This window comes from Barbus barbus (assembly GCF_936440315.1).
Source record: "Barbus barbus genome assembly, chromosome: 42".
Taxonomy (NCBI): Eukaryota; Metazoa; Chordata; class Actinopteri; order Cypriniformes; family Cyprinidae; genus Barbus; species Barbus barbus.
Genome location: NC_136720.1, coordinates 19,514,425 through 19,541,063, shown reverse-complemented (window position 1 = coordinate 19,541,063; position 26,639 = coordinate 19,514,425). Strand labels below are relative to the sequence as shown.

General features: G+C 36.7%; 3 protein-coding genes across 4 annotated transcripts in view; all 3 read left to right on the top strand.

Moving 5' to 3' along the window:
- The window catches only part of LOC306861342 (cadherin-like and PC-esterase domain-containing protein 1), a 57,295-nt gene extending 53,748 nt beyond the window's left edge, over nt 1-3,547 (top strand). The window contains exons 19-21 of the mRNA XM_079403554.1: nt 43-130; nt 256-402; nt 2,121-3,547. Coding sequence (XP_079259680.1) covers nt 43-130; nt 256-402; nt 2,121-2,360 — 475 coding nt within the window. The 3' untranslated portion in view covers nt 2,361-3,547. The remainder of the gene's footprint in view (nt 1-42; nt 131-255; nt 403-2,120) is intronic.
- Nucleotides 3,548-4,568: 1,021 nt separating this feature from the next.
- Nucleotides 4,569-10,692, top strand: LOC306861914 (protein Wnt-16-like). The gene is made up of 4 exons (XM_079404400.1): nt 4,569-4,890; nt 5,056-5,282; nt 7,549-7,835; nt 9,504-10,692. Exons 1-4 carry the CDS (start codon nt 4,799-4,801, stop codon nt 9,966-9,968), a joined length of 1,071 nt encoding a protein of 356 aa, XP_079260526.1. The 5' UTR covers nt 4,569-4,798; the 3' UTR covers nt 9,969-10,692.
- A 4,161-nt stretch (nt 10,693-14,853) lies between these two features.
- The window catches only part of LOC306861586 (stabilin-2-like), a 30,767-nt gene continuing 18,981 nt past the window's right edge, over nt 14,854-26,639 (top strand). The window contains exons 1-23 of one of the 2 annotated variants that reach the window (XM_079403953.1): nt 14,854-15,010; nt 15,691-15,818; nt 16,876-16,982; nt 19,286-19,371; nt 19,456-19,522; nt 19,617-19,712; nt 19,796-19,918; nt 20,377-20,573; nt 20,675-20,805; nt 20,896-21,029; nt 21,260-21,342; nt 22,073-22,220; nt 22,426-22,565; nt 22,671-22,733; nt 23,512-23,628; nt 23,759-23,812; nt 23,903-23,983; nt 24,453-24,605; nt 24,879-24,938; nt 25,593-25,688; nt 25,792-25,878; nt 25,974-26,085; nt 26,181-26,358. In XM_079403953.1, the coding sequence (XP_079260079.1) occupies nt 14,924-15,010; nt 15,691-15,818; nt 16,876-16,982; nt 19,286-19,371; nt 19,456-19,522; nt 19,617-19,712; nt 19,796-19,918; nt 20,377-20,573; nt 20,675-20,805; nt 20,896-21,029; nt 21,260-21,342; nt 22,073-22,220; nt 22,426-22,565; nt 22,671-22,733; nt 23,512-23,628; nt 23,759-23,812; nt 23,903-23,983; nt 24,453-24,605; nt 24,879-24,938; nt 25,593-25,688; nt 25,792-25,878; nt 25,974-26,085; nt 26,181-26,358 (2,528 nt within the window). In that variant the 5' untranslated portion in view covers nt 14,854-14,923. Of the gene's footprint in view, nt 15,011-15,690; nt 15,819-16,875; nt 16,983-19,285; nt 19,372-19,455; nt 19,523-19,616; nt 19,713-19,795; nt 19,919-20,376; nt 20,574-20,674; nt 20,806-20,895; nt 21,030-21,259; nt 21,343-22,072; nt 22,221-22,421; nt 22,566-22,670; nt 22,734-23,511; nt 23,629-23,758; nt 23,813-23,902; nt 23,984-24,452; nt 24,606-24,878; nt 24,939-25,592; nt 25,689-25,791; nt 25,879-25,973; nt 26,086-26,180; nt 26,359-26,639 lie in introns of both variants that reach the window. The other variant, XM_079403952.1, reaches the window with a different exon arrangement.

Here is a 26,639-nt window from a genome sequence, read left to right as displayed (position 1 = left end):
GGCTTTGGATGTTTAACATCATATCTCTAACTTATCTCCAAGGGAGGGTCTTGAGAAAATCATGGTGGTGGTGAAGTCTTTAGGAATGGGTTTCCATCTGCCTCTGGATGGTATTCGTTCCCTTCCACTGGTAAGAATCCCTGGAGATCACAAAATGCCCTGTAGACCAGATATTATACTTTTTCCACTTTATTGATTCATTTATTGACATCTATAAGCTTGTCAGACTTCATCATCTTCATTCACTGGTTTTAGAATGGAGTGCAAGAACTCTATAATGTGAACACAAATATTCTGGAAAGTGCCAAGCATCTTGGATATGAGGTCATTGACACTCTCAGCATCACCATGGGTCGTTATAAGGAGTTCCTGCAAGGACGATGTGCCTGCCATTTCCATGAGGTAAAACAACTAAAATATATTTTTACTTTTTACTTTTATTCAGCAAGCACCCATTAAATTGATCAAAAGTCGCACTGGAGACACATTTTTTCAGACTTGACTCAGACTCAACCTGAAATGACTCATGAATATTTTAAAAGCAACTTGAGTCTTTTAACCTTAAATACTTATAAAAGATTTTCAAAAGGTGGACCGCATCCGCACCCCAGCATCCATCCGGACCGTGAGCCGTAACAGCAGCACCATTTTAAGTGAACAGCGGAGCGGATCACATAACAAGCGTCGTTTATGGCAAATATTTTTCAGCCGTATAATATTTTTATCTAGAGCGAAACGCGCTTAATTCAAGCCCTTTCAGCTCCATGCGTTCTCTCTCTCTCTCTCTCTCTCTCTCCAGACACGCTCCGGCGCCAAGTTTAAGAGCTGCGGATGATGCGGTTTGTAAAAACTGTAAAATTGGGGAAATTATTACAATTAATAATTAAATATAAATAATAATAATAATTTAATATAAAAAGCTTAATATATTACAATAAAAAAGTATTTACTATAACTTTTACTAGTGATATTAGTCCTCAAAAAAAAAAAATACTCAATGTTTTTGAGTGATAGTGTACATAGTTATTCTCATTGCATTATCATTACTAGATTCTCATTAATACAGTAAAAAATGCAACACAATTATTTATGTACTTATGCTGATTAGAAGACCTACCTCACATAAATGCTTTTATTAATTTAAATACTATATCATGTAACATACAGTGTACTCACCAAAGCTACATTTAAGTAGAAATACAGTAATATTGGTAAATATTATTGCAATTTATTTTGATTGATAAACAGAAAATCGCTGTTTCAGAGTTCTCATCCAACAGTCCCCAAAGCATACAAAGCCAAATAACATTTTATTTTAATAACCATGTTGTTGAACCTGGGCCTCTGTGCTAATTATGTGAAATTTGTATCTGTAATTATATTATTATGGGTGTAATTTACTACACAGAGGGCATATGTGATTAACTTTGTATTTTTAGATCCACAAATCCATGTGTGTGAATGAAACTGTTCTATACATGGATATAGATCCTGCTAGAAACACATTTCCAGCCTTCCAGCCCCATAAATCTTTTAAAAGAGAAGCCATTCCTTTTTTGCTTCACCCTAAAAGTGCCTGGCAGATCAGTTAATGAGTAATTAGCAATTAGGCGGGGTTTTATTAGCCAGTAAAGGGCAGGTTGGGAACAGATGTATTAGCTTGCTACGTGTGTGAAGTGGTGGTAGAAATGCCAAACCTGCTCACATATGGGACTGATATCACTGTAGAGCAGCCACATCTGACAACAGGCCAGCAGATTGAGACCTACTGATACATAACATAAGGATCTTTTGCTCAAGTTGCTTATTTTTGATACTTTTACTGTTTTACGATGTATTTTTGTTGTTTAGTGTTCGGAGGAAACAAGCTCTTAACCATTAAGTATTTTGTAGAGCAGGGAGCTAATAAGAATTGGCAATTTAAGAGGATATAAAACTGAAATTGGATAAAGGCTAGATCCCTAATTTAAAAAATGTGTCACATGTCAGAGAACAGAACCACACACAGATAGACATAACGTTTTTTGCTTACATGATTGAAATCTCTCATTCCCTATGCAGTTGATCAATGATTAGCTTCTACAGAAATCAAATGTGACTTTATATTATGTTGTTTGTAGGTCTATAAGTTTCCCTTTCCAACCGCTGCTTCCCAAAGAAAGCTGAAGATCTTAAGGCTTGGTGGAGAAAGCATTAAACCGGCCAATGAGCAAACAAGGCCTCGAGAGCACGAGGAACCTTCGTCTCAACCTGACGTGTCGTACCACGTAAAGGGACCAGTGAACGCGGTGTATTCAGAGATCCTTCTCAGCAGGATATGTGTGAATCATGCCGTCAACAGGACCATTCGCCAACAGTGACTAAAAGACAATTAGCGGCTGGTGACGCAAACCTGTGCGTGTTTTTCAGGTGTGTGTGTGTCTGTAAGATTAGCTGTGAATGTGTGTTAAGAACTCTGTAAAAAAGGGCTAAACTGTGCTCACTGATTGCTCCGAATCTACTTAACCATATGCTGGATCAAAGAGGTATATTGGAGGACGAGTTAGGTTATAGGTATCTGTTTGCACATGTGTGTTTTTGTGTAGAGCGATCCAGATGGAAAAGGGGTGTGAGGGGGTTCCATGAGACCCCCTGAAGCCCTGCCAAAATGATTTTGGCAGCTGCAGCTTAAGGGTAGGCAGTGGCTGTGGTGCGACGCTGATGAAAAATAACAGAGATGGTCGCGCTGCCCCTTCAAACAGCCTTGCGAAAACTTTCCTACAACGCTCATGCAACGTTCCCACAATGCTGCTACCGCTCAACCATGGGCTGAGATGTTCCCAGTATGTTTTGGGAATGTTTGGTGGCTGCTGTGGAGTGCCTTTGATGTCACCCTGCCTCACATTGTCACTTTTATGGAAGCTCGGGCGACGTTTTGAAGTCTAGCTTTACACCGCCTTTCCTTCACATGCCAGGTTCACAAGTATTTATGAAGTATTTTCTATGCCAAATGTCTTATGAAGTATATTGTATTGTACTGTCTTATGTTTCTCACACATTTATTTTTCTACCAGTGTTTTCCAGTGCCTTTAATAATAATCTGTGTAAAATGTTATAAATGCTGTTTATGAAAAAGAGGATATTTATACTGTTTTGATGGTAAACATTTTTATATTGTTGCAGGGTTTACTCTTAATTGCTGGAATGCATGATGTTTTATTTGTCCATAATTTATGTTAAACAGGAAGCGGTTTGTGGAGAGAAAAAATTAGTAGGATTATTTGAAATATCCCATAAAACTTATCTTCCCAGTTATTAAGTTGAGCTCAGTATGGGCACGAACGCTATTTCCACTTGAAGTGAAATGAAACTGTGTTGACCTGTAAATATTCTGCAGCGCGTGATAACTCTCTTTTTAATGTCAGAATTGTAGGGTAAAATGTTTTGGATGTTTATGAAGAGCTATCCCAAGATATTTGTCTGTGTAGCCTGTGCATGAAATGATTCCAACAATCATCATGAATGTCACTTATCCCGAACAATTAAAAATATATATTTTCAGAATTTAAAACACATCGCTTCTTGAATTTATCAATGTTTTTGTCTTACATTTAATTTAATTCAACCATTTCCATTTGTCATATTTTAATGACACTGTGTAGTTCATGCAAACAAGTTATTTTTTTTAAATGTTAGATTATTTAAATAGTTTTTTTCCCCCTTTTGTACCTCTTCATCGACACCAAATCAAAAATGTGTTGCTTAACTTAGTCATTATGAAAAAAAATCATTTTAAAAGTTGATTATCAATAACTTGGTTTTTGCTCATTTATTAAACTGCATTTTATAAAACTTTATTCTCAACCGGAACGTTTAATTAATAATATTTAGTTATTATTATTATTTCTGGTTTATATGCTAAATCGAATTACCTTTTTAAAAGTGTAGATCGAAATGAAATAGCAATATTCTGTAACTTTCCAATGCAGTCGCGGGAAAAAAAAAAAATATATACATATATAAAAAAAAATCTGAAATAACGTTTCAGTAAATGATGAAATATATGTTAGACAGAGCGCGCGTTTTCACCTGAAGCTGCAGGTAACCATAACAGCAGTATGTTGCTCAAGCGCGCTCTTAATTACGAGCATTTTTGACCGTCGTATGTCTTTATTATTGCTTAAAACAAATTTATATGTCCCAAATAAATAAAGTTTTTACTGTATAAGTGCGGTTAACTCGGTGTTAGTTGTTCCAACGTAGCCTACAAACTGCATTACGAAAATCTTAAACATATTGCGCCCGGAAAATGTAAGTTATCTATTGTCCTGCCTTTTATTTTAATGTTGGTTTCAAAATGTATACTAAACACTAAGTCCGTTAAACACTCAAGTCCTTTTTATCCGTAACAGTTCCCGAGTGAGCTGCTGAAATGACTCTCTCTCACCAGCCTCCAAGCCAAGATCTGTCGGTCCAATCAGTGTTGAGAACGGTCTAATCTTATGAATATTAATCACCGGTTCGACCAATCACGACGTGGGAGCATTTCACAGGAGAGTGTTTAGTTGCGCGTTTTCCAACAGCAGCATATAACCGTTTGTGTCTTTCTGAGTTCGTACCGATGGCGAAGGTGACTTGTTGGTGGCTGGATGTTTGTGTTCGTTCCTGCGACTTAATGGATACATAAACGGGACATTTATCAATTTAAAAGAGCCGTTTGTGGATTGACATAACGCTAGACATCCTATTAGATGTAGTGGACCGGTATGAATCGTCTTTGTCCAAACGTTCAGGTCAGGACTTGTTAAATGAAGTGGACATGGAGAAAACCGGTTGTGGGATACATGCAGTTTACCATTTATTCCTTCTGTGGCTGTCAGTTTGCCCTCTGTGCTCTCAGGGAAGTTGGATGTAAGTATTTTGTTGTGCTATGTTGCTTTACTGTCAATTCATGTTTGAATAAAAATGTTTGAAAATTGTCTCCTTTTCCTCGGGCCTGGTTATGGCATTTCAATCCAGGCCGACAGGAGAGGAGAACCGCTTCTGATATTTGTGTCACACTACTCCGCATCACAGGTGGTTGGGCATCACTTCTGTAGGAGTGCACGAGAAGTTGGGTTGCGCGCATTTGCCCCTGTCGCACAAGCAGAAGGATCTGTGCGCGCGCAAACCGCACCTTCTACCGAGCATTAAAGAGGGGGCGCGCCTGGGCATCACCGAGTGCCAAACGCAGTTCAAACACGAGCGCTGGAACTGCTCGACCCGACGGGACCCCAACGTGTTCGGCTACGAGCTCACCAGTGGTATGCATGCACCCTGTCATACTGAAATAGACTTAATTTGAATGTGCTTGAGCTTTATAATCCTGTTTTGGGTTCTTTTTATTAATGAAAGTTAGTGGTAAAGTTTTACTAACACGATTAAATATGCATGAGACGAAAAATATCACAAATTAGGTTGGTAATACTGCCTGATAATTTTCATAAAAAAAAAAAATTGATTCACAGAAACTGAACGAAGACGAACTTTTCAGGAGCGTTGTATAAGGCTAGAAAAAATGTGACCCTGGCCCACAAAACCAGTCATAAGAGGCTGTTTTTGAATAAATAAGCTGAATGAATTAGCTTTCCACTGATGTATGGTTTCTTAGGATAGGACAATATTTGGCCGAGATACAACTATTTGAAAATCTGGAATCTGAGGGTGCAAAAAAAAAAAAAAAATCTAAATATTGAGATGCCTTTAAAGTTGTCCAAATGGAGTTCTTAGCAATGCATATTACTAATCAAAAATCAAGTTTTGATATATTTAGGCTAGGACATTTGATAAATATTTTCTTGGAACATAATCTTTACTTAATATCCTTATGAATTTTGGCATAAAAGAAAAATCGATCAGTTTGACCCATGCGATGTATTGTTGGCTATTGCTAAAACATACCCGTGTGACTTATGACTGGTTTTGTCACAAATATACTTAATTTGAATGTGCTTGAACTTTATAGTCCTGTTTTTTTGTTGTTGTTTGTTTTTTGGTAAATTTTTATTAATGAAAGTTAGTATTAAAGTTTGACCAACACTATTAAATAATCATGAGACAAAAAAAATTACAAATTAGGGTGGTAATACTATCTGATAATTTTCATAAAAAAACAAACAAATGTCATTTATCAAATTCTGATTCACAGAAACTGAACAAAGACTTGAGACTTATTTGAGGAGTGTTGTATATGGCTAGAAAAAAAAAGGTAAAATTATTTCTTTGGTGTGCAATATTAGTTTCATAGAGCAGGCTGTTCACCTTCAGAAGTTAGTAATTATGATAATATTATGTCTAAAAGCAGAAAACAGTTATTTAAAAAATATGATTATGTGGTTATTGGACACACAAGAAAATTAATCAAGAAAAAAACAAGTCTGTCATTCTGTAATGTATAATGAGAGATCATCAGTTTGTAATTGCTTAAAGAATCTGAATGTTTTTAATTGACTGTCAATTCTATTTTTGACCCCTTAATGACTGATTTAAAATGTTTATGGAAAAGATGATTTGATTCTTGGAACAGCTGCGACACACATCTGTTTTATGTTAACCGTCTCTATACTAAATTTGCTATGGTCTTTATCTGGCCCTGAATTTAATGCATGCAGGATTAGCGTGATTACAAAACAAAGAGTCAAACTGAAATGGTAGAACTTGTTTCTTGATTTTTGTGAATCGATTCCTAAGATTTGCCCAAAGTTTTTCTTCCACAGCAGTTCAATTCCAAGCTCGATTCAAGGGCAAACTGAATTTGATATACCGTATGTCTGATTTCATGCAGCCACAACAAAGGAATTTTATAGGCATGAAACCGTTTATTATTCTATTCTGTTCTGTTCTATTCCATTTTTTTAGGTTTCTTGCTTGAAATGTTTAGGTCATCTCTCTTGAAAGTAATTGGAAAAAAAGAAAAGAGTATTCATATATTTTTGAGAGTAGATAAGACAAAATCAACTTAAAAGTTAAAACATAAACCAAATTTAATAAAAAAAAGAGCCTTATATTTTATATAAGCTATAAAAATTTGCTTTATAGAAACTATATATGTAATTTTATGACTAGATTTGATTAGAGACTAGATTAGAACTAGTTTGCTCCAATTAAAACAAGCTGCAAAAATGTATTTGATTAGGAATTCAATTTATATATTTATTGTATATAATATTTCATCAGAACTGGAGAAATGTACAGAGCCGTTTACTTAATACATAAAAGGGTCACTTTAAAAAACAATTAATTTCAGTTAAAAGGATGTTAAGAATTTTTACAACATCATCTGTTCTCACAATAAATAAGAAATTCCATCAGCCAAACATTTTTGCTCATTTTTATAGTGTGATATCAGTGTTTCTCTGCATGAATATAAGTAACATTCCCAGGCTCCTCTGCTCTGATACTGCTGCACTGAGACCCTTCTCACAAATGTCCTGCTGTGAATCTTACATTGCCATATTTTTTGATTGTTTTCAACATTTGTACTTAACTAGCATCGGCATCTTGCTTAAATTCTCTTTTTTGTTTTTTAAGGTACAAAAGAGACAGCGTTTATTTCCGCAGTAATGGCTGCCGGCCTGGTTCACGCAGTCACCCGCTCTTGCAGTGCTGGAAATATGACGGAGTGTTCGTGTGATATGAGCCTGTTGGGCAGCAGTTTGCCCACAGAGGGGTGGCACTGGGGCGGGTGCTCCGATGACATCGCCTTCGGGACTTCGTTCAGCCGTCGCTTCATCGACAATTCGGTAAAGAACATATCAGCCCGTGGTGAGGACACCCTGTTCACTATGAACCAGCATAACAGCGAAGCTGGGAGACAGGTAGGTGACAAACAACTAAACTCTTTAAAGTACTAGTTAGAAAAGTGATGAAAGAAATGAAATGCACAACAATGTGTGACTTTTTCAGTAGCCTCTGCATCTTTCCCCTTCATTTTCTCCATAAGGATTTCTAAAAGTACTTTAATAAAGGCTTTAATAAGAAGTCATGGATGGAAACAAACCAGCTCTGAGATGAATCATAACATTCCAAACTTTATTTGTAACAAAAAAAGAATATCAAAATTGAACAAACAGACAAAGGTACAAGACTTTGTACTTAACATTGTTTATGAAAGCATAAAATACAATCCCATGTAATATTGCAAATGACGTAATCTTATCAATCTGATATGCTTCATGAGAGTGTGTGGTCGATTCTGAGCTCTTTTGCCACAATTTTGGTTTCCATAGTGACTTTGATCTCTTTTAAGAATGATTAGTAGTTGAATTAAACGTGATTTTTAAGTTGAAATCACACTGACTTGGAGCTTCTACAAAAGCTTATGTAATTGCTTTACATAGCTCATAATATTTCTCATTTTCTCATGAGAAAATGGGAATTTTACTTCTGCATCACGGCTGTTTCAATTCATTGATATACTGAAGGACTGAAGACAATTTTTCTTTTTCGCCTTTCCATTCACGTTTTGATATGTGAAGCAGAGGCATCAATTTGCATGTGACTGTGATTGCCTGCTTCAAAAAGACAGCAAAAGAACTAGAGAGCGCTCTTAATTCAGTGCTGTGTTTCCCTGTATCTAATTCACTCTAATAGAAGAAAATATGAAAAGTGTGACAGTGGAGAAAATGTCTGTCCTTCCCCATTCGCTCAGACAGCATTCCTGCAACATTCACAACACATTCAAGTTCTTGTGATCTTACAGCCTCCTTTATGAACACATCCAATCTCTAAAACTGAGAAAATTGATCATTCAGTGTAAGGTTTTCTCAGTCACTTTAAGGTTTTAGGCAAGACTACAAACTTTTATGCAATTACCATTTAAAATATGACAGTTTTCTCCAGCAAATGAATCTCTGACTCATTCTGGCGGACAAGAAAAAACATTTTAAAGCAACCAAATAAGAACAGAAATAGTAATGAGCTGTTTCAGCTCTGGCAATTTGTCGATCAAATGAGTTACATCTCCCCAAATGTTCTTGATTAATCGGAGAAGCTGATGATTTGCATCAAATTCCACAGCCTTGACTGAAGAACACTTGTAAGTGTTTGGAGTCCCTAAACCACTGCTCCGGTTGGAAGCGTTTAAGCGAGACAAAATTCCCCTCAAGTCAGCGAAGGGCCCCCATAATCCTTCACACAAATAAAATGCTCCTATTTTATGAAAGTCGTCAGCTCACAAAATACTCCTTCTGTTTTCATGGTGCAGAACATGAAGTGAAGGGAGAACATAAAAGCTTCATCCATAAAAATGCTATAGTCCTTGGAAATGTGTTACATTAGTTCCTCGTTTCTGCCTGAAATCCAGGAAGTCTGTCAAAATAAATAGCAAAAAATGTTGGAAAGCTGAATTTATGCTCAAATCACAGTTCACATGTCTACATGCTTATTTATTTCTTGCTTACATTGTCTAGAAAAACAAGCTGCTTTCCCAGCTTCTATCTGTTACCGATCAGATATAATGATCTCCGTATCCTCTTCCTCTACAGGCTGTGGCCAAAACAATGTTGACAGACTGCCGCTGTCACGGCGTGTCGGGTTCGTGTGCGGTAAAAACGTGTTGGCGCACAATGGCTGCGTTCGAGCGTGTGGGCACCTACCTGAAGGAGCGCTATGAAAACAGCGTTCAAGTGGTGGACCGTTCTAAACGTAAGGTGCGACGTAAGGACAAAGACCATCGCCACACGCCTATTAGCAAAGAAGAGTTAATCTTCTTCAACAAATCGCCCAATTACTGCTTGGAGGACCGGCGGTTGGGTGTGACGGGGACCAGGGGCCGCAGGTGTAGCAGAACTTCAGCCGGGCCGGATGGCTGTAACCTGCTGTGCTGTGGGCGGGGCTACAACACACACGTGGTACGACACGTAGAACGCTGCGAGTGTAAGTTCGTCTGGTGCTGCTATGTTCGCTGTCGCCGCTGTGAGACGATGAACGACATGCACACCTGCAAGTAGAGCAACTACTTGGGGAGGGATCTCGTGAGAGGAAGTGGACCTTCTTTGCGCTCTCAGCCCCGTTGGGTCTATACAAATAAGCGTGTAAACAAAATATCCATGGCAACCGGCAATTCAAAACCAGGGAGAAATGGTATAATCCCTTTTAAGTTCACATGCGTAACTCTTCCCATGGGCTTCAAGTGGGAATCAAGCCATTTTGTATATAGTGACTGTGGAATATAACTGGAGCATAAAGGGGACTAAAATACTGGGAACAGCATGAAAAAGTGTAAATAGATGCTTTTGTTTGGGTTTGCATTGAAGGCTCTTACAGTTAATGATGACTTATAGTGGGAAATATGTAGATAATATACCAAGATATTTTTTATACAATGTTTTATAGGTTTCAAATGAGAATCCCTTGAATAAAAGACAGACATAATTCCCAAAGGATGTATTCTGCAATTTTAGCTCTATATTTCACAATTTAAATGTACATATTAAATTATGAACAATGGACATTTCACCTCGTTTTTTGACTCTGAAAAACGTAATTAAACTTAAATAAAACATTCTTAGAGACATTGTACGTTCTTCTTGCTTGTGACTGCTGTTTTTTCTCCGTCTGTTCCTTACCTCCTAAACAAATAAACAAGTATAATTCCTAAAAGTGTAGATAATGGATGCTTTCTGCAATAGCAGCTTTATCGATTTATAATATAAATGTATATTTCAAATTACGAATCATGGTTGTTTTATTTCCAGTTCTTATTTCTTGTGACTGATGTTTGTGTCTCATTCCGTTCCTCTTAAACTCTAATCCCACACACACACACACACACACACACACACATCTCTGAAAGAGTAGTGCTTTGCTAGAAGTAACAGAGTTGTGCCAAATACCATGGCTGCATTCTCTTAAATGGCCCTTAAAAGCTAATGCAAGTGGTCCTTTTATGTAGCCACATTCCAGCCAACAGGACGATGACAATTTACGGCAACACACGCAGAACATATCAGAGATCTTCTGTCCAGTGACAGAAGGAAAAAATCCTGTGAGTTCTTGCACATGCTGGCAAATCTATTAAAGTCTCTGGAAAGTCTCGCTCATGCTGCATTTCGTGATTTCACTTTGAATGCCTGCTTGTTCATTCTCATGTGGTTGTATTTACCGCTGAGTGGAAGCTGCATCAAGCTTTCTAAAAAAACTTTTTATCCGTGTAAAATCACTTCAGATTATTCTTCCACACTGACTCTCACAAAGACTCTCAACCCAATTCCATTCAATAAATGATTCCCTTTTGGAAATGTCGCCGTTCTCACTCCTTTTTTAACATCATTCATATCAATAAATAAGACATTTTGACCTAATATTTCACCCTAGAAAAAAATTGCAGATGGAACCTTCTCATCATTCTGGTCAATTCTGCACCTCATGGGCAGTAAGTTGATGAATCACAGACAGTGATTCCCAGTGATTCCAACTTCCTGGAAACCTGGTGCCCACCATCCTGGAGAGAAGTGCAGACAAAAGGAGTCCACGTGGACGCATCTGTTCTCTCGGATGAAGCCAACAGCTCAGGTGGCTGCCAACCTCTTGGTTTTCTCAGTGCCTTCTTTCACCCCTCTCTTTCTCTTTACTATGTGTTTAATGGTTAAATCATTCTGGAAATGAGATGATTTGTCAAATTAAATCTGCTGTACTGCAATATTACCTTTTCAGGTTTTGTTCCGTCATTGCTAATGAGCTGAAACTGTTTCCTAATGTTCTGGAAGTGTAGTTTGGTGAGGAAAAAGCAGCACAACTGTTAAAACAAAGACAAATATTTCTGCAGATGAAATTCAATCTTATAATAAATGGAAGAATATGGGGTTCCCCTCCTTCCTTATATTTTAATGAAATTATTCTGCCTTTTATACACATTGTTTGTTGAGCCCCAGAGGTTTTTGAGGCATGTCCATGCAATATTTTACATTCCTTTAATCTAAATTGAAGAGATTTTTTTTTTCCTGATATTATTCAGTTTTTCTGTGTGTGTGCTGTTGAGACGAGACTGAATGCATCGCGGTGGGTGGTGCGACCACATGCACACACGCACAATATGTTTTGGATGTTAATGTGGAGACCAGGGTCATCGCTCATCCCAATCATTACTCATCTTTTGTCTCAGTATGTGAATGATCAGTTACGTCCTTCCAAGCATAGCATTACATCCGAAGCCAAGAGTCACGCTTTTTTCACTGGCCCATTCCTGCATGCTCTATGAGTGGTGCCATGCTCTGTACGCCTTCCCAGAAGTCTGTAGGGGCTCGTGGCTGTGTCTGGTTGTGTTGGTTAAGGCCTGAGGGGTTTTGGATTGGCGGCACTGTTTTCCTGCCAATAACTGTTGCTTAAATGTCGAAAATTCCCACAACAACTGCTGCAGAGTCAATGTTAAGATTCTATACACGTCTTAGCGCTCACTCTGCCTTAATTCATCCTGTATGTTTTCTTTGTTTCTTTCTTATTATATCTCACCATAGAGCTATGAAATGTTTTTTTTTTTTAAGTAATTCATCATACAGTTGCCAGTTGTCTAAAAACTTGACTGACTTTTCTAGTCTTTTATACATATATGTAGGGAATATAAACAGAGTGAATCCATCCATCAGTGACATGATGGTATCTGCCTCCCTCTGGTGGAGTCACAAAGTCTACAAGCCAGAGAGGACTACAAGAGGGAGACTGATTCAAGACATTTAATCATTATTTTAGCACTAAAATGCTTAGAAAATTAAGGTTTCGTTAAACTCAAAAAGGGTTTTACACCCTAATGCCACAGGAAAACTTTTAATTCTATAAAACCTATTGTATCAAGGCCTCTGAATTAATATAATAATCAAAACTGTGCTGAAAAACTATAGGTATACACAGTCTACTCATTTGCACAACACAAAGCGAATGTGGAAACAACAAAAAATTGAGATCAGAATGTTCCCGGTTTTGTACAACTAAGATAAAAGTGTAGCCTGCAACTACACAACTTTCTTCTGCAAGTCTGGTTAAGGTCAGTCTAAGTATCGCAAAGCAGTCGAGTGCATATAATGTGTGAAATGCATATGTACATGAAAAAGTGTAGTGTCCTTAGACATCTCTTTCAAAACCCCAATTCATGTATAAATGACAATTTCAGGAAACAAATCTGAAACAAATTCCTTCTGAACAGAAAGAAACTAACTCAGTCAAAGTTCATTGTTAGTATATTGTATAGTACATTGTGTTCTTGTGGTTGGGGTGTCAATTACAGTTTGAATGGGAAAAAAACGTGATTGATTTTTTACAGCTGGTTGGGAGTCCATTCAGAGCAGATTTCAGAGAAGCATTTTAAATAGCTTTTGGCACGTATAGAAACGACAATTTAGCGGGTGGTCATGCAGTTTTTCATTTGTTTTCCTAAGCAGTTTGTTTGTTTGTTTGTTTTATTTAACAAAATTTAAAACAGTATACAAAAAAAGCCCAAAAAAGACTACTTCATACACATTTCAAAACTGTCGAGGATGAAATACACAGAAAAGCCTTCGGCTTATTTCCATTGTGGGGAAAAACAACAAGCAACACATGCATACGTTTTAAAACACAGCACTGTATATGCACTCTCACGATTATATAAGATACTTATCACCTCATAGCCAAATATACACACACACATGTGTATGAAAGTTCTGGAACTATGAAAGGAAAGTCATGATGCAGCAAGACATAAAGGAAGTGTGTGTGCGACAGGGTATCTTCACCTGACCACTTGGCTTATTTATGAGTGAGGACATCCTGTGATTCTTCTGCTTTCAGCTCTATTTATTCAGTACACATACACACAACAGTTTCATTGCTCCTGGAAATCGACCAGCTTCTTCCCAGCTTTCTAGCTGCATTGGTCACCAACTATTCAGCAAAATATTTGTTGATTGGTCTTCATAATCGTAAATGTGTTGCATCAAAATTTTCTCCACATCTCTACTTGATGGCACCAAGATCAATGATAGTTTGTTTATGCCACAAGATAAAAAAAGTAATTATGACTTTTATATCTCACGATTCTGACTTTTTAAGGGGAAAAAAACTGAATTACAAGATATAAACTCAGAATTTCAAGATACTTGCATAAAAGTCAAAATTGTGTGACATAAAATTCCATTACCATTTTTATTTTTATTTTTATTGTCAAAAACAAAAACAGAATTGTGTGATGTAAACTCTGAATTCTTTGAAAAAAAATCAAATTGTGAAATATAAACTCACAATTATTAGAAAAAATGTTAGAATTTTGAGATAAAAACTCATAATAGTGAGAATAAAGTCACAATCTCTTTGTTACGCTGCAACAATAGTTTTCTTAATCAGCATTTTTGTCTGGTTTTCCAGTAAAACTTTGTCAGCATCTTTCAAATGAGAAAGAATTATTTGCAAAATCAAACCTTTGTAACAGAAATATATCTTGAGCTAAACTTCCCCATTAGCTTTTTTTTTCTCTTTTTATTTTAATCATAAACCTCACTAAATCTAGCTAGATTGTCTTGAACATTTTTAAAACAAGAAAAAAATTCAAAAACAAACATTAAACCATCAAACGTAAAAATTAAATGTTACTTGTACGTTAATAAAAACAATAAAAACTACAATATGAACATTTTTTTATTTATTTATTCCACAGTGTGCATGGGGCTCATCACAACACCAAGCATGATTTTTTTTCTCAATGTATGCTTAATGAAAGAGTGATGATTTTGTGTAGTATGAAAAGGATTTAGGCATTTGCCTGAAATTTTAGAGGAAGGTGTCGCCCCCCTGACTCTCGTGGTGTTGTGATGCAGGAAAGAGAGAGGGAGGAACTGTTGAAAAGGCAGAAGGCCAACTTGTGTGGCCACAGTCTGGTGAAGGACCTCAAAGAGCCAGAAGGAAAGAGTGAGAGAGAGAAACAGAAAGTTTAATTATCATGAAGCTCATTTTAAACTCAATCTGCGGAGGTCTGATTCTACTACTGGGGACTGACATACTCTGGATGGCTTGTGCAGCATCACAGGTGAGATTCACACATATACTCATGCAACGTGTGTGTAATATGGGTGTTCATAAGTGGCATTATATTGCTTTTAACAGCCATACTGCAAGATAAAATATGTTTGAATAAATTAGAATAGAATTAGTAGAGAAAGTTTTGGTTTACTTGCACTGACACATATGCTTTCCAAAGTTAATCAGTTGAAATCTGTCAAATCAAAGCTCACTCTACTTCCGTTTCCTGTTTACATACTTTGTCAGTCTACAGTCTAGCATAGAACAAGATAAACATGCAGTTCTCTTTGATACTAATGTTCGTATCCATTTCCAGGGATATTTTCTCTATATTTAGTCGGAGAATGTTTACATTTCTGTGGTTGCAGATGAAAAATTTGGAAAATGTAGCGCTATTATGTAAGCAATTCTTATCGTTTGACATGCACAGTGGAATGCTGGGTAAAATAATCCTGAGAATGTTATTGGACAGCTGTAAAGTGATAACGAATTAGGTAAATCTCCATGGAAAATCAATGACAGGTGTTAAGATCCAGCATGCTTTCCAACTTTATTGGTTTTGAGAAAATGCCATATGAAATATAAACACATTGCACTCAGCAGTCTTTTTGTTTGCTTTTTGTTGTGAGAACTAATATGCTATGTGTATGTGTGTTTGTGTGTGATTGTGTTGATGTCTGTGGCCAGAACCGCTGTGACCAGAACATCCAGGTGGTGACTAAATCAAGGTGTCATTCCTGCTCCTTGACGTCTTTAGTAAAATGTCCTGATGACTACACCAAGAGGCAGCCGGAGAAAAGTACAAGGGACTGCAGGTATGTGTTTGCGTGTGGTGGTAAGGTTTTGCTATTAGCGGGGATCAAGAACAGTAACAATTTGTTTAAAAGCTCATTCATCTATTACCACACATTGTATTTAGTATATGCACTGCCGCTCAAAAATTTGGAAGCAGTAAGATTTTTAATGTTTTTTAAGGGAGTCTCTTCTGCTCATCAAGGCTGTATTTATTCGATCAAAAATACAGAAAAAACAGTAATATTGTGAAATCTTACTGCAATTTCTGTTGTGCTGCTTAAAATAGTTTTTTGGAACCTGTGATACTTTTTTCTTTGATACTTTGATGAATACCAAGTTAAAAAGAACAGCATTTATTTAAAAAATAAATTTTGTGTTACAATATTCAATGCTACTCAAATGTTTGGGGTCAGTAATTTTTCTTTCTTTCTTTTTTTTAAAGAAATTAATACTTTTATTCAGGAGGGATGTGTAAAATGAATAAATGTCATAGTAAAGACTTGTATTGTAAGAAAATATTTCTATTATGAACAAATGCTGTTCTTTTTAACTTTGTATTCATCGAAGAATCAAAGAAAAAAGTATCACAGGATCCAAAAAACAATGTTAAGCAGCACAACAGTTCCAACACTCATAATAAATCAGCATATTAGAATGATTTCTGAAGGATCATGTGACACTGAAGACTGGAGTAATGATGCTGAAAATTCAGCACTGCGTCAAAGAAATGAATTAGATTTTAAAATATATTAAACTAGGAAACCAATATTAGAAATTTCAATAAGATTTCACAATATTACTGTATTTTCTGTATTTTTGATCGAATAAATACAGCCTTGATGAGCAGAAGAGACTCCCTTAAAAAACATTAAAATCATACTGATCCCAAACTTTTGAGCGGCAGTGTGTATTATACATATATAGATATTACTATACATCTAATGCTATTACATCTGACAAAAAAGCCCACTGTTAACAGGTGATTAACATCTTTTGTAACAAGATGAGGTGTTTTCTTTGTACATAAACAAAATACAGAGGCAAAAATTATACAGTAATCTCTCTATATGTGTTTAGGTATCACATCACAATGGCTTTGTCTGTCAAGGGCTGTTCGTTCGAGTGTTACAAAGACACGGTGGAGCCCAGGTGCTGTCCAGGTTACTGGGGCAATGACTGCATTGGTGAGTTTGAGGCCAATGAAGAAGTCGTTTATGTAGAATTGTGTTTAAATCTGTTCCATAGAAGACCTATGACCTCTTAAACCAGATGAATATGACCTAAAAGCGGTTTTTGAGTTCTTATCCGATTTTTACACATTTTAAATGGCATTTGGTATTTCCGTCATTCTATGAGGGAAGATACACTGAGGGAATATTTTGATCGGAAGAGTCGGAGAGGAACTATTCTGATGTGACTACTAACAAGACTGAAACACAAACGAGGGGAAACATAGATCCTCCTGGGAAAAGAAGTTGAAAAACACAACTTTATTACTATCATTCCTAGTCCAAATGCTAAAGGAATTTCTATCATAATTCATATAATTTTTTATGGCGGTTTATCATAATTATGTCATAACCTAAGAGATCGTAATGAGATAATATAAACAACTAAAGCGAGCATTCTCTAAAAATAAAATATGATCCGGATAAAATGAATTTCCAGAAAAAATAAACTAGGAAGTAGGAATTTTAGTTTATCCGGCAGGATCTTATGTGACTCTTATTAGATTTTTTATTTGATTCCAATAAGATCCTTTTGGATCGCTTTCAAATTATGATAGGAATTCCATTTTGACTAGGGATATAAATCCAATATGCATGAATGTGATCTTCCACAGTTGTCAGTATTTGGAAGGCACACTTTATCCTTTCTGTTTCCATTTTTAATATTTTATGTGATAATGACACCATGACGGTGTTGTTTCTCACAGTTGTTTCTCCTGAGGGAGCTGTACATCCAGTACATATAAGCTGATATGTTATTGTGTGTCTTGTCACACACTATGAGAGGAAGTTTTGAGCCACTTTGGAACAAGGGATTTGTGTACTTCCTTCCGTCAGAGAAGGATAATGGCAGGTCTGTGCCTCTGTACCACTGGAATTTGCTGATCAACACACTGTGGAGGTCTCATTTCCAGTATTTCCTCTGTCTGTCAGCACTCAAAATGATCCCACTTTGAGTTCGCTGAGTCAAGCACTTAAGTTACCGTGTGTTGTCTTGGTTTCTTTGGTCTCTTATCAGCAGAACTTCCTTCATTGTTCCTCAAGAGTTAAATGATTTGACCTTTGCGTCTATTAAACGGGTCAGCATTATGGAAGCTTAGTAAAGCATGGGAGTAAATGCATTTTTTTCCTGTCGTATTTGACAAATTCTTTACTATATTGTCCAGAAATCTGATTTGCAGAGAGCAACATGTAGCATTTTTCTTGCCAGAACCTTTCGGTGGACTTATAGTCACTTTTTTGAACTTTGTGAAGATTAGTAGTACTTATTTCCACAAACTTTTCCTTCACAGTAAGTGTAAAAAATGTGAAGAATGTGCAGAAAGTGGGCCTGCTCTTGACTAACTGTTTGCAAGCATGGTTTTTATGTGTCGTGTCACATCTGTGGTTGAAGTGTGTGTATGTATGAGTTGCCAGGAAGGATCTGATCTCGATGAAGGGATTTTGTCAGGACTAAGTGTCCAGGGCTGCGTTTCCCAAAAGCATCGTAAGCTTAAGTACATTTTAGACCCATTGAAACCAATGGAGCTACGATCAACTTCGGCTTACGTTGCTTTTGGGAAACAATGGCAGGAAGGAAAGGATGAGTGAGGGTCAGTGAAACAGACGAGGGTCCGTTTGAAGAACCGAGAAACTCTGCTAACTCATATCCTCTCGCAGAGACCCTACCACCTCAAACCCACTGACCAGTCTTAGAAAACACAATGATCTCAGATCGATCTCTCAAAAAACTGAGCAGAGAACAATCAAATCATCTACCCTCATATCAGTCTTCCTGACCTCTTGCTGACCTTGCCCTAGCAAAATTTAAAGCTAATTACATTTTTCATGTTTTACATTTACATTTTATGCATGTAGATGCATTTATCCAAAATATATCCATTACATTCAAAGTACTGGTAGACACTTGTCCTGTGCTGAAAATCCTTTACCTAACTTTACCAAATCTTGGATTCAGTCTTTCTGTCAACTTGTATTCTTTCAATTAGCACAAGTTTTGTATTTCTTTTTTTGAAATGATTGGTTGTACACTTCAGTAATCTGATTTTATGCACTTCAGTTTTTAAGTCAAAATGAAGCGTTATTTGTGTTTAATCTTGTGTTTAATTTTGGCAATGCGTCATTCTCTAATGTTTGAATGTCCATTGTGCAACTGATATCTCCAAGTTGGCCATTTTATCTGATTGAAACAAAAAAAATTCACTTTTACTTTCAATGTCATGAAATCTAATGAAAGGAATCTTTTATTCTGTCAACAGAGTGTCCAGGGTCAGCAGCGATGCCCTGCAGCAATAATGGAGTCTGCTCTGATGGTATAGCAGGAAATGGGACTTGCACATGTGCAGTAAGTTTATTTTCCTTTTCTTCTGTCTGAATCAAACACACTCTTATTGAGCATCTGATGTGACCTTTTGGACTTTTTTTGCAGCCAGGTTTCATCGGAACAGCTTGTGAGGATTGTAAAGCGAACTTATATGGACCCACATGCAGTAACGGTAAGAGTCTCCTTTCATTCTGAACAACAGGATTAATTGATTTGGGTTTTGTTGGTGTTGGTATTGCGCTCTAACTGCTGCTTGTGCTATTCAGTGTGTAGTTGCAAGAATGGCATATGTGATAGTGGTGTGAAGGGCACAGGGCAGTGCACATGTCTGTCTGGGTACACTGGCATAGACTGCGATCGAGGTAAGACCTTGGAGTATTTCTCTGTGTGTATGATACACGTGACATTGTAGCAGCATATGAGTGAGTGTATTTTTTCTTTTCAGAACTCCCAGCATGTGCTGCTTTGCGGTGTGGGCCAAATTCTCGTTGTATTGAGGACATGTCCACAGGGCAGCTTCTGTGCAGGTGCAAACCTGGTTATCAAGGTGATGGAACCCAGTGTACATGTGAGTACTGCACTTACACTGCTGATGGCAGAAAAGGCTCATTAAAGTACTAGTTCACCCAAAAATGAAAATTCTGTCATTAATTAATCACCCTCATGTCGTTTCAAACATGTAAGAACTCCATTTTCGGAACACAAATCAAAATATGTTTGATGAAGTCCAAGAGCTTTCTGACCTTGCATTGACAGCAACACAACTACCAGGTTTAAGGCCCAGAAAGGTAGTAAAGACATCGTTAAAATAGTCCATGTGACATTAGTGGTTCAACCTTAATTTTATGAAGCTACGAGAATACTTTTTGTGCACAAAGGAATAAAAAAAAGACTTTATTTAACTATTTCTTTATATATATATATACACACACACACTGAAGTTAACAGACCACTAAAAGCAACAAACTCTTTATGATTTGTGGGGGAAAACATGATTATTCTGTCTTTGTCACATTTTTTATGCAGCAATTAACCCCTGCTTGAGAGGCGTGTGCCATGCAAACGCAGTGTGTGCGCATACAGGACCGAATCAGCATGTCTGCACATGTACAGAAGGATACAGTGGCGATGGCCGTGTCTGCATGCCCATCGACCCATGCCAGACAAACCTGGGCAACTGCACATCTGGCTCTACACGCTGTGTGTATGATGGCCCTGGAAAGGTGTGTTTGTAAACACTCTTTTGCTCTTTTCTGAGCAGCTTGAATGCACCCATTGCTTTGATCACAGTTTGCCATCTTCACAATCCTGCTGTTTTCCACAGTCTCACTGTGAGTGTTTGGCGGGATTTGAGAAGTTTGTTGAAGGGAAGGGCTGCAGTGTAAAAGATGTGTGCAAACCAGACTCCTGCCATAAATATGCCACCTGTTCCACCGTGAAACCAGAAACAGTCGAGTAGGTGACAAATTCTCAATTGTGTGATTGATTTTTAATGGATGTTTTTCCACATATTCAAAACTACGCATTCAATTTAAAAAATTTCAGCTGTAAATGCCGTGAAGGTTACCTTGGAAATGGAAAAATATGTTTTGGGAACATAATTCAGCAGCTGCAGGACTTGAATTCGAAGCCAGGAGGAGAGTGGACGGGTCAACTCTCCAGTGCCATCACAATGTTCAGTAAGTGACGCCCCTTGGCTGGAATCTCAGTATTTATTTATGTTTATTATTGGGTTTTCACCATTTTCAAAGGTAGAGCCACCCAGGAGGAACATTTTATTTTTCATAGCTCAAGTTTTTTACAGATGTGCTTCATATAGGTGTGGACATTATCTAACATGTTAAAGTTCCTAATAATATATAAAATCGACACATACAGTGTTGTGCAAATTTTATTTCTGCTGTTTCAGATCAACTCATGTCATGGCCCTTGACCTCCCTTGGACCGTTTACCGTGTTTGTACCAGTGAACAAGGCTTTTAAGGGCACATCTGTGAGTTAGACAACACAGACGCACCAACATATCATACATTCATCGTGCGCACCTTATTTATAGCGTAGGATCGGATGCATCCATTCGTAACTTGAATGTGTGAGGCTTCCAGTTATTTTTAGCTGCTTGATATTACAGACTGGTATTTCTTATCATATTATTTTATTATATTGTTGTAATTATAAATATGATGTAATATAGTAATATTGTGAAATATTAATACAATTTAAAATGACTGTTTTCTAGTTTAAGATATTTAAAAATGCAATTTATTCCTGTGATGCAAAGCTGAATTTTCAGCATCATTACTCCAGTCTTCAGTGTCACATGATCATTCAGAAATCATTCTTGTATTATCAATTTTGAAAACAGTTGTCATTTTTTATTTTTTTTAGCAAACCGTGATACATTTTTAAGGATTGTTTGATGAATATAAAGCATTTAGTTGAAACAGAATTTTTCTTTAGCGTTGTAAAGTCTTCTGTGGCTATACGGATGCAGCAACTAGACCAGCACCAAACCAGCAATAAACTATGTAAATCATCTCAGACCAGCATAGAAATGTTTACTGTATTGTTCTAATCTATTCTTTTAATTATTATACCTATAGCAGCTCATTAACTCAAGTCTCGCACATAGAAAACAGCTTAGTTGCATGTTGCAAAATAGGGTGGATATATTCAATAAGGTGGATATATTCAAACAAATACTAAAGCATGCTTTGTTTCAGGTGAAAACCCTGCTGGCTAATGAGATGAGAGCTCGCTATCTTGCTAAGCTGCACATGGTTGCAGGAGAGGTGAACTCTGACTCGCTGAAGAAGGGAATTCTCTACTACACTCTGACTGGCATGGCTGCCGAATCATTGACAGATGTAGGTGATTGAATGCAAGTTGTGTGTGTGTGCCCCGATTGTTTTCAAGGATGTGCAAATGCAGGATGCAAGAGCGGAAATCATCACATCCTGTTTCTTTCCTTAACTCCTTCCTGCTCAGATTTGTTTATGATTCATTGTGTGTGTTAAGACAACAGAGAATACATGAGACTGTTTCTGAAATTGGTAAACTTCTATTTTCAAGGCAGACCAGATAAAAATCCGTCTTCATGGCAGCCGTAAGAAAGCAACGCTTGTGGAGACGGATATCTTTGCCTCAAATGGAATCATCCATTTGGTTGATAAGCTGATGGATGCAGTTCCTTCCACTGTAATAAGCGAGAAAGAGGTTTGTGAAGATAAAGATTTAAAGAATTTAACGTCATACACTTAATGTTGTTTTTGATTGTTATGAGGATCAACAATGTTTATTTGTCTCTTATTTCGTTTAAAGGAAAACCTGTTGCAGATTCTCTCAGGAAATGGAAAATTCTCTCAATTTAAATCTCTGCTTGAGGTATACAGAGTTTTAAACTCTATCAATCCCTAATGTAATGTACTTTAACACATTTGACCTGTGCTAGAAATGACCTTTTTTATTATAGGCTAAAGATTTGCTACACTGTAAATTATAATAATAATATTAATTCTAAAAATAGGCCATGATGTACTGTATTAATATGAAGGAATCTGAAGTTGTACCTGTATTTGAATTTTGCACTTCAATGCATTATTTAGAGTTGTTTTAAGGTTAACAGAAATGTCTGTAAAATTAATTGGATATTGTCCTGGTAGAAAATTACCAGCACATTTAAATTTTTTATTATTTTTATACAGTGTAGAGCTGATTTTAAAATACATTTTTTTCTTTATTTAATAGGTCTTTTTTTCTGACCATATAAAACATATCCCAGGTCATCCTTTTGTTTCAAATACTTTAATCCGTTTATTCAAATCAATTATGAATGTGAGTTGTGAGATGTAACCTTTTGGGGAAATATACAAAACCATTAAAAATGTTGGGGTTGGTAATATTTTTATATGTTTTTAAAAGAAGTCTCTTATGCTCACCAAGGCTGCATTTAACTGATTAAAAATACAGTAAAATTTTTAATATATATTTGAAATGTAATTTATTTCTGTGATGGAAAAGTTGAATTTTCAGCAGTCTTCATTATCACATGATCATTCAGAAACATTTGTTATACAAAATTGAAAACAGTTGTTTCGTAATATTTCTTTTTAGGATTCTTTTATATATAATTTTTGATCCCTTTGATATTTGTTTTTCTCAGAAAAGCAACGTGGCAACTGTTTTAGAACAAGAAGGACCTTACACGCTTTTTGCTCCAACAAATATAGCCTTTACCTTCCTGAAGCCTGGCTATTTAGACTTCCTTACCTCAGAGGAGGTACAGTGCAAAAATAACAACTGTTTAATTTTTTTTTAAAATATGTTTTTATGATACATTGTATGTATGTATGTTCTATCCAGTCACATAAGCATCACTTTACATTTTCTTTTAATTTCTCCCAATTTAGGGTAAAACAAAACTACTTGAACTGATGCGCAATCACATCGTGTCCACTTCTCAGGTTTGTGTGTGAGTGTGTGCAAATGTGCATGTTCAGATCCATTTCTAGGTCATTAATGAATTACATGCTGTCTGTCTGATCTGTCTACAGCTGAGTGCCAGCTTCATTGTGTCGAATCCTCGTGCTGTAACCATGGCTGACCAGGTCCTGACATTTAATATAACGACTGCTGTAAGTAACAATCATTCATTAATTCAACTGAAAGAGAAAATATTTGTTTCAAATGTTAAAATAAATTGAAAATATGGCAATCGAAAGTATTGGAGCACCTAAGAAACATGAATGCCATTGCATTAGATAATATGAGGGATTCATTGTGAAGCAGAGTTATTATTTAAAAAAAAAAACATTTTATTAGACATCACAAGCTTACTGTTAAATAAAAAAAATTGTAATGTAGTATTGAAAGGTAACACACAAAGTATACATATTTATTATACACATGGTCAAATGTTAGTAAAGTTAATGTGATGAACTACACCTGCTGTTACTCTGCTAGGACACCTGTGGGAACTTAAGAGTAAATCCCTCCATACACACCAAAAATGATGCCACTGAAATAATGCATTGAAATTCATACATTTTAATTGTTATTTAAAGGTCCAAATAGTTATGTAACCACTGATTCTGTCACATATAGGGGCAGATCCTGGTTAATGGGGAGTCGGTTCTAGAACTGGATGTTGAAGCGAAGAACGGCCGTCTTCATTCCCTGGAGGGGCTTCTAATCCCTCCATCCATAGAGCCCATCATACCGCACAGGTGTGATATTAAAGAAAACAATATTTTCATGGTAAGCCCCACTTGTATTGACCAGTCATAGCGCTTTAGCTGTATATACAGATACACCATTCTGTCTTGAAAGTATTTCTATGTAAAATATAATTTAATGTTTAAAGAGGGGGGTAGTGTTCAAGAAATCTGTTTGGAAACAAGGGAAATTAAACATTTCATCTTTAAAGTTGTTGTTTGTTGTTTTAGATTGACCATCTCCTTTTTTGTTTGCAACAAGTGATTGTTACCAAACTGACACGAGAGCATGTGACTTTTTGTCTTTTTGTTACAGGGTCCATGTGTTAGCTGTACACTCGTCTCCAAATCTACCTGTCCATCTGGTGAATCACTGGTAACTTTTTTTTAAAAATAATCATTAGTGCTTGCTGTAATTTAAAACAGCAAAGCTTAACCTTTGTTTTAAATGCTGCTCTTAACAGAGGTATAAGCATTAAAGGAATAGTTCACCCAAAAATGTACTCACCTTTAGGCCATCCAAGATATAGATGAGTTTGTTTCTCCTTCTGAACAGATTTGGAGAAATTTATTAACCACTTGCTCACCAATGGATCCTCGGCAGTGAATGGGTGCCGTCAGAATAAGAGTCCAAACAGCTGATAAAAACATCACAATAAACCACAAGCAATCCACAAGACTCCAGTTAATCAATTAATGTCATTTTAAGCAAATTTACACTTTTGGGTGAACTGTTCATTGTTGGAGTGAAATTGTACACTCTCAGAAATAAAGGTACAAAAGCTGTCACTGGGGCGGTACCTTTTCAAGAGGTACATGTTTGTACCTAAAGGGTCTATTTCGGTACCTTAAATGTACATATTAGTACTTAAAGTGTACATATTTGAACCTAATAGATACAAAATGTAGCTTTTGAAAAGGTACCGGCCCAGTGACAGTTTCTGTACCTTTATTTCTGAGATTGTACATACAATTTACACTGATTTGTGCCTCTTTTATATTTGTAAACCCCAACTTTCCTCATTATCAGGATGTATTCACCAGAGGCTGTGTCTTCAAAAAGGAGACTTTTGGCATAATCATACCCACCCTTGGCTGTTCCCTCTTCTGCAATGAAACAAAGACTGTGAATATTTAATTCACTACTATTTATCTGCATTTAATATCGGAGCATTTGACATAATTTGCAACTGCATCTAGTTAAATTAGCCATTATTTGTCTTGACCAGACCCCTCGTTGCTGTAAAGGCTTTTTTGGACCAGACTGTTCCCCGTGCCCAGGTGGTTTCACTGCTCCTTGTTCCTCTCATGGGACGGTAAACCCCATGCACATTCACATGCATGCATACTGCACGATTTAGCATTTTTTTTAGGTGTCATAAGGTCTTGATTATATTTTCTTTTGTTGTAGTGCTCTGAGGGCATAGATGGAAACGGCACGTGCCAGTGTGAGCCCAATTTCAAAGGATCACGGTGCCAATACTGTGCCGACTCCAACAAATACGGTCCATTCTGTGACAAAAGTACAAATTTACTTCACCGTCAGCTCACTGCATTGGGTTTGGGAATATTCCTGATGTTTAGTAACAATTTTTCTTTGTGTCCCTTCTAACACCAGCCTGTGGATGCATACACGGCGTGTGTGAAAACCGTCCAGAGTCCAGTGGTAAATGTAAGCAGGGCTCTTGTAAAGGGGATTATACTGGCGAGTTCTGTGAGCAGCAGACCCAGTTGTGCGGGCCCAACCAACCCTGCCATGCCCATGCGAACTGTGTGCCCAATAAGGGAGCATTCACGTGAGTGGTACACATCCTATCATGTTTAACACAGACAGATTTTTTTTTTGTGCTAATTTTAATGTGCTACTTTTATTTATCCAATACTTTACTTTAGGCATAGGGATTTCAAACTAGAGTTTGGAGATATTTGGTGTCGAAAGGTGCCAAAACCTAAAAGAAAAAAATAATTTAAAACATCCAGTATTTTTTGAGAAGTGCTATATAAATATATTTGAATCATTCATTATCTTTCATTTATTATTACTATTATTATTACTACTGTTACTATTATTATTATT